Source organism: Leptopilina heterotoma, unplaced genomic scaffold, assembly GCF_015476425.1.
Source record: "Leptopilina heterotoma isolate Lh14 unplaced genomic scaffold, ASM1547642v1 Lhet_296, whole genome shotgun sequence".
Taxonomy (NCBI): Eukaryota; Metazoa; Arthropoda; class Insecta; order Hymenoptera; family Figitidae; genus Leptopilina; species Leptopilina heterotoma.
Window position 1 is genome coordinate 357927 of NW_025111000.1, and position 8699 is coordinate 366625.

At 28.2% G+C, this 8699-nt stretch overlaps 1 protein-coding gene across 1 annotated transcript; it reads left to right on the plus strand.

The window, feature by feature from the left end:
* The first annotated feature begins 6625 nt into the window (after positions 1 to 6625).
* On the plus strand, positions 6626 to 8439 carry LOC122504402. Its single transcript, XM_043615502.1, has 4 exons — positions 6626 to 6763; positions 6835 to 7106; positions 7679 to 7838; positions 8083 to 8439. The coding sequence occupies exons 2-4, from the start codon at positions 7104 to 7106 to the stop codon at positions 8406 to 8408; spliced, it is 489 nt and encodes a 162-aa protein (XP_043471437.1). The 5' UTR covers positions 6626 to 6763; positions 6835 to 7103; the 3' UTR covers positions 8409 to 8439.
* The last annotated feature ends 260 nt before the right edge of the window (positions 8440 to 8699 follow it).

Sequence of the window (8699 nt, forward strand, 5' to 3'; positions counted from 1 at the left end):
ATGGAGGGTTAATAAAAAATACTGATTATAATCCATGCTACTACCAACATGGATCAAACGAAAAATAAAATTTTTGATTTTAGAAAATTGCTTCTATTTCTTTTATTTTGTCCTGACTACTGTAAACCTAGACAGTTGCAAATAATCGAAGTCGCCCTCACAGCATGGGATATCCCGTCGATATCCCATTTTCATCCCACGATATCCCTGAGATATCCCAGGGATATCTTCAGGATATCCAATGGGATATCTATGATAGGATATCCCAGGGATATACAAATTTCTAAAGGGAAATCTCAGACGAGATATCCTAAGGATATGTCGTAGGATATCCTCAGGATATCCCGCCTGAGATTTTCCTTATTTTTAACCCAGCTGGTTGTGACGTTGGCAACCAGAGATTTTCCATACAGGATATGTGCCCGCGCATGCAATATTATCATAAACAGAGTAAACAGTATTTTATTCTGTTTTTCCGATTTATTTATATGTTAAAGTGATTTTTTTGCTAGTAATTTAAGACAAAATATGCAGTGAACAATTATGTTCTGTATATAATCATTAAAAATAATATTTTAAATTATATAGTTATATTTCACACGTGCATAACCTCAAAGCAACAGTATGTATACATATTATATATATATATAATCTAATAGCCTATAGATATAATAAACTATGTATGTAATTCTACATGAACATAACCTTAAAATCGCATGAATATTAATATAAAACTAATTAATTAATTCATTCATTCATTCATTCATTCATTAATATAATATTAATATAACACACATATATTTATATTTACTGCAAAAAATTCTAGTGTATTATTTTACAACGTCAGACACTGGAAATAAGTGACCACCCGTCATACACGGTAAAAATACAAGCCCCTTGTATATTTCAAAGTGGATTGTGAATTATAACCTAAATCTTGAGTAAATGTATAGTCTAAATGTCATCTCTTAGGTTAGGTAGTATACTTTTATTGTATGTTATGTTTATTTGTTATAGGTCTATTAATTAAGTATTTAATTATCTTATAACAAAAAAACCAAATAAAATTCGCAATATGAGTAAAGAAGTAGTCCTGACTCACTTAATTTAATCAATAATTAAGTTTTAATCAAGATTGCTGAAAAGATACACATTAACAAATAAAATTTCCAACGTCGGATGCTTGGCCACTTATTTCAACGTTGGACATTTCCAATTTTTCAAAAAATCCAGAAATTACAATGTCGCACTTTGTAAATTAACTTGGACAAAGTTATGTTACATTTGGGGACATTGTAAATTTCTTATTTATTCCAAAGTGTAAAATTACATGCTATATATTCATATCTGGAATTTTTTGCAGTGTATATACAATTCTCTTGATTCGTACAATTTTACAATGCACAATATTTTTCATAGTAAATACAAACTTAATACTTTATATTTTTTTACATAAAATTTCATAAATAAATAGATACAAAACGAATTAGAAATTTTAAATTGTAAAGTATTTCACATTTAAATTTTTTTTTGAAACTCTTATTTATTTTTACAGAAAAATAATAAACCATGGTACGAAGAAGACTGAAGCCGATTACATATTTAACCAAACGCCAAATAAGAAACCGATCGTCTCGAAATCTTAGTTTTCATTCTTTTCTTCACAATCCTCCACTTTCAAACGATACATCATCAGATGAGTACTCATCAGAAAATGAAGAAGCAGAAAATGGTACAAATTATCACGATACATGTAATGTACGTACGACACCTGCCTTCACTTTCGACTCAAATATTAATAAATCAAACGACGTTGACGTTGACGTTGATTTTGAAAATTCTCCTAATAGAGAAAATATTTCTGAAGGGGAAAGTTTAAAACAGTTTTTAAAAAATTGGTCAATTGAATACGGTTTGTCTCATGCGCAATTGAGACCTTTGCTTCGAAAATTAAAAGATCACGCATGCTTTCATAAGGATATTCCAAAAGATCCAAGAACACTTCTCGGTACTCCAGCTGGTAAAACGAACGTTGAAAAACTTACTCCCGGATTGTATTATCATTTCGGTTTAAAAAATGGAATAGTAAATATTCTTAAAAAACATGCGGATCAACCAGTTAAAAAGGTTCTTTTAAAAATTGGCATCGACGGAGTTCCAATATCAAAATCATCAAAAGCACAATTTTGGCCTATTCTTGGTTACGTGGAACCCTTTTCTGACGTATTTCTTGTTGGTGTCTACTTTGGGCATGAAAAACCTCATTTAGCAGAAGATTTCTTGGATGAATTTCTTAAAGAAATTCAAGTTTTATTGCTGATGCTCCAGCCAAAGCTTTTATTTTAAATATAAAAGGTCATTCAGGATACTGCAGTTGTACCAGATGTAAAATACGAGGAAAATACAAAATGCATCGAGTTTGCTTTCTACACAAGCGCAGACGATTGAGAAACAGGACTGATGAAAACATTCGTTATATGCAAGACAAAAAGCATCAATTTGGACGTTGTTGTTTGCGTCGAATCCCAAATTTCAATCTTGTCAAAAATATTCCCTTGGATTACATGCACCTTGTTTGTCTTGGCTGTACAAAAGCTTTGATTTACTTGTACGTAGTCTTACGTTCTAAACATCGTCTACGAACGTGGCAAATTCAACAACTGTCTAGGAATCTACGCTTTCTGAGAAAGTATATTCCAAAAGAATTTCAAAGAAAGCCGAGATCGTTGAAGGATTTAAAATTCTGGAAAGCAACGGAATTTAGGCAGTTCCTGTTGTACACTGGATCCATGGTTTTGAAAAAAATATTACCAACAACATTGTACAATCATTTCAACACACTGCATGTTGCTATTAGAATTTTGTCAAGTGATTATTTTGTACAGAATGAGGAAAACGTTGACTATGCGGAGCAAATTCTTTTCCGTTTTGTTGAATCTTTGGCTGCACTTTTTGGTGAACATTATGTTTCACACAATATGCATGGCTTGCTGCACCTCGCAGATGACGTCAAAACTTTTGGGAAATTGGATAATTTTAGCGCGTTTAATTTTGAAAATTACATGCAATATTTGAAGAAATGGATGCGGAAAGGAGAAAAGCCGCTCCAACAATTAGTTCGGCGATACGAAGAATTTTTGTCGAATGCCAATCAGAAAATTGAAGAGAAAGCAGCTCTTGTTCAACTGTGTCCACTCTCAGAACATTGTACAGGTCCACTATTGGAAAACACCTATTCACCGCAATATAAGAAAATAATTTTACGAGGATTCGAAATAAGTATTACGAAATTGGCAGATAGTTGTATCGGATTAATAAATGGTGATTTTGTTCTTATTGAAAACATCGCTCACTTTTCCGAAAGCGCAACGAACTCGCAATTGTTGCAAAAAGTTTTAGGAATAGACGCAATCTTTACAAACAGCCCTTGGCATCATCTGCAAGAATACATTGTGAAAAACTTAAGTCACAGCAAAGTATGGCCCTTAAAACACATTGTCAGAAAATACATTATTGTGCCTGCAGGAAACGAAGAATATGTTGTCAGCTCATTGTTACATGAACTGTAAAGTATTCTAAATACGTTTTTGTAAAAATAAAATAAAAATTTGCGATATTTTAAATTAACGAATAAAAATTATTATTTTTTTATAAATAATAAATAAAAAATAGTTTCAATACATGATAACAATTATGAATATGATAAGAATAATTTTTTAATCACTGAAACCATTTTAATTGAATTTTCAATGCAAATTTAGAATTTTTCATCTGAAAATTTTTATTCTAAAAAAATATCTTTAGGTATTTGAATTTTTATATAAAAATTTTATTTAAATCATTCATAAATGTTATATTAATATTTTAATATTGCTAAAATATTAAAAAAATTTTTTGCAACAATTAACCACTTCACTGGCATGGCGTTCCAAATGGCGTTCCACGCGCCGAGGCCCAGACTGGCAAAAACACCGAAATGGCGTTCCTAATAAAACTTTATTTTTTAAGAGTGTAAACTACTTTTAACTTTTACAAAGCAATATTTCTATAGTTAAGACATCAGGTAACAAGATTATCACAATAAAAGTTTTAGTTTTTGAGATTTTCAATGTTTCTTTGAACGTTGAAATACTCAATTTTTACCACTTTTTAACAAATAGCGTTCCACTTTTTTTCAATTTTTATGCAGTAAAAGTCATATTTTTTATTTAAAAAAAAATGTATTTATATACAATATTATATTATAATAATAATGTAATAAATAAAAAATAAATATAAATAATTGATAAATAAAATATAATAATTATTAATAATAACAATTACTATTATTGTTATAATTATTATTATAATTATTGCATTATACTATTATATAATTGTATATTAATACATTTTTTTAAATAAAAAATATGAGTTTTACTGCGTAAAAATTGAAAGAAAGTGGAACGCCATTTGTTGAAAAGTGGTAAAAATTGAGTATTTCAACGTTCGAAGAAACATTGAAAATCTCAAAAACTGAAATTTTTATTGTGATAATATTGTTCCCTGATGTCTAAACTATAGAAATATTGCTTTGTAGAAGTTAAAAGTAGTGTACACTCTTAAAAAATAAAGTTTTATTAGGAACGCCATTTCGGTGTTTTTGCCAGTCTGGGCCTCGGCGCGTGGAACGCCATTTGGAACGCCCTGCCAGTGAAGTGGTTAATAAAATTTATAAATTAATTTAATTTAAATAGTTTCATAAAATTGATTTTATTTTTTTAAAGGTTTTTCTGTCTTCATAATTATTTTATTCCTTTCCAAAAAAAATAATTTTTTTAAATTATTACCATTATTATTGATTTATTTATTTCGAATTTATATATCTGTAATGAATTAAATTATGCTATTTTAAATAAGCCCGCGCCAGTTTGACAAATCAGCGCTTGCTCATTATTGCGCGCAGAAAGTGCGCAAGCGTCAATAAGCACTTATGATTTTAAGACTAGATGGTTGGTATGATTGTCGTTGCCTCGTGGCCTTTATCTTTCGTGAGGGAATCGGCGTGCTCACATGTGTATCGCGCACTTTAAATATCGAAAAATCGGTAATCAAAATGGAGAATAAGGATTATTTAATCATACTATTTAACGATGGACCTCAAATCGTCTGCCGAGAGTGGATGACGCCTTCGAAAAAACACATTCTGTATCCTACGTGTAAATCCATGTATGCGTATTATAACACAGTGAGAACGAAAAAGATGCCGGAATCTACATGGACGAAAGAAGCCATCGTGGAAGAAATTGCAGAAGCCGGTAAGTTTACATACATTTCAATAAAAATATCATGAGAAAGGGTAAGACTATACATAATTGTTAATTTTTGTACTTTGAATTAGACAGTGTAAGTTTTTAAAAAAATGTTTGTTCGTAAATTTCTATCTATTAGTAAAATTCGGAGTTTTTGTTTTCACTGAGAAACACGTGCATTGTGTTAAGTAATAACAATGATGAAATTCATGATATAATCTCAAAACAAATATTCTTATTTACAATACTGCCGAAGTAAACAATTCATTAACGAAATTTTGTTTACAATTATATAATATTTTAAGTTAAGATATAGGTTTATTTATTTTCGTTCACACTGTAGGTTTTACGTATAGTAATTCCAAGCGCAAATTCAAAATATAATTTTAATTAATATACTGCTGTATTTTTAATGTTTAGAACATTTTTAAACCACAAGAACAATTACATTTACTCAATTTACTACCAAAATATTTACAGTGCAACGTAGTAACACAATTTGTTAATTTATATTTTTTTTAAAGAATCAACCAAATTACTTCAAAATAATACATTTTCAATAAGTTATATAATGGGTCATTCCAGTGAAAACCGTCTAAAGCTGGTTGCTCGATGATTTTAAAAAATTCTGTAATAATATATAATATTCAATAAAATTGGATTATATTTTAGTGGTTTATAGCCCCAAATATATTTTACATTCTTTTAAATATTTTTTTAAATTTCTAACTGGCTATGCAGTCTAACATAACCTATTTTACGAAAACTCAGTATAAATCATTAAAAATAGATTATGAATACTGCTTATTTTATATATATATATATATATATATGTTTTTGCTAAATTCATCTAAATAAACAAAAATTTTGTGAAAATAACTCACCAGAATCATCGAGCAACCAGCTTTAGACGGTTTTCACTGGAATGACCCTAATGATAAATGTTAGTTTCACTTCAGTTAAAATTTCTGCAAAACAAGTTTATCAATTTACTTATGTTTACTTAATCTTTGAAATATTTATTAAAATAGATTATTGCTTTACTTAACTTGGAAATAAAATGTACTTCATTAAATATTTTATAACTACAATTAAACAAAATTCCATTTTAGGGACATTTGAGCGGGGACTGGAAAAATTAAAAGCTTATGAAAACGAGTCAGATGTAAATACCGATTATGAGTCAAAGAAAAAGAGGAAATTAAAAAAATCAAAAAATCTTAACAGCAATTTGCATGTAAGATCGACGAAAAAATTATCAAACGAGATTACATGTCCTTTAAAAGTTAAAAAAACATTAACTCTTTTTCCAAAACCACCTCTTGGATTAACTGACAATGAAAATAGTGCAAAAGTAGTTCAGTCGCCTTCCACAAAATCTTCCACAAAATCAAAAGCAAATGATTACTCTCCAAAGAAAAACAATGTTTTCGAGAACAGTCCAAAGCGAGCAAAAACTACTTCTTGGTCTGATGGTAAGCAAAATTATTTAAAATCCAATATATACATTTTTCATTTTTTCATTTCATTCTTTTTTATTTCATAGATCAAGCATTTCGAAAAAATGTCGCTAAGTCTTTAAGTGACATAAAATTCATGTTAAACATTTAAAACGAAAAAATTGATGAACTTCATGAAAAGCATTCTGAAAGTGCCATTTTCAATGAACGATTTTTAGAGTGTCAATCAGAAGTAATTCAAAAACATGTGAAAAAGGATCGGTGAAGTCAGTTTCGCTCACAATTTCCAGTCGCAACATTAGATAATTTACAAAAAATCGAAGACAACCTTACATTACCAGAATACAGAAATGATATGGTGAGTTTTATTCTCTAATCTATTTCCCTCATTCGTAATAACTCTTTCAAGTTCAGGTTTTTTTAAATTAATTTTATTATTATCTAGAATAATATTTATTTTCAAAGTGTATGTCTCGTTTTTTAACATTAATAATTCTTTATTATTTTTTATAAACAAAAATACGTTTTATTTTTTATTATTAAAATTTAAAAAATTGGTATGTAGCTTTTTGATAATTAAAATTTCACTTTAAAAAAATATTTTAAATAGTTAATTATATTAAACTATAAAAAATTCACATTTTTTACGACGTTAAAACTTGTCATTAATAAAAATTTAAATAATTATATCTTCTATTACGTTAAATTATCAATATAAATTATATTTCTTTCATCAAAAATTATTGATGAGTCTTTCTTAATCTTTCTGATTATAATTTCATTTCAGTTTTACGGGTAAATCTATTGTTTTTGTTTTTTTGAAATTATCAAAACTTTTTTTTGTCTAGGTAATTGTTCTTAAATATTAAAAAAAATTTATTGACACTTGTTATCTTCTCAGTATTTGGACCAATAATTTTTATTGTTTAGATTTCTTTCTTCGGTGGTTTTGGAGGGAGACATGTGAAGGAAACTACGTATACAGTCATAAAATATGCTTTTACCAACGCAATTGGAAGTTTATTTAATTGGTTGGGACTAAAAAATAAATTAAAGTTCTCAGATCTACATTTAACTACAGTAATAATGGGTAAGCAATAATTCATTACACATAATTATTCATACTTTATATAAGTCAATACATACGTTTTTTATATCTTTATCTTTAATATATTGAAGAAGAGGAAAACGATAATAATTATTTTTAATCTTAATGAAAATTAAATAAACTTGGATCAAAATATGACTTTCTGATTAAAAATTTATCTATCAATTATTTTTGTAATAAAAATTTTAATTAAATTTGTTTACAAAATTTTTATTAAACCTTATAGAAACCGTTCGCCAATCATGTCGAGTCAAAGAACTTGAGGTGATAGAAGCTATCAAACATTGGCTTCGCCAGGCACCTGCTAGACACCTTCGAGAGTCAGAAAACAATAAGCCTGATGAGGACGGTGAGCATGATGGCGAAAATCTTTATGCATCAGACCAAGAGCGACTTTCCATTAATTTGAGCGACACTGAAGGAGAAAGTGATGATCCCCATATGGATACCGAAATAAACTTTCAAAATTCAATGAATATCTCAGATTCATCTAATCATGGCACAAATTCTCCGACTATTAAGATTCAATCCGATAAACCTGTCGAGAATTAACTATACTATAAGTGTAAAACACTTGTTTCAATTTCAGAGTGATAAAAAAATTCTTTCAAACATTTTTTAATTAATCGTTTGACAGATTCGTGAGTTCAGACTGAAATAATTTAAAAATGTTATTTAATTATATTTTTAATTGAAAGTTTATCTACAATAACATAATGTTAATGTGTTTTAAAGGTGTAAATACTAGAACTAAGTTTTCTTAGAGATACTAGATGATATATAAATAACTTGTTTTGAGATGTAAAAATATAAATGCTTTTTTATTTAAAAGAGAATTTAATA

Coding starts and splice junctions, on each gene's coding strand:
- LOC122504402 (XM_043615502.1), top strand. Junction 7,839..8,082: donor TTTAACTACAGTAATAATGG/GTAAGCAATAAT, acceptor TAAACCTTATAG/AAACCGTTCGCCAATCATGT.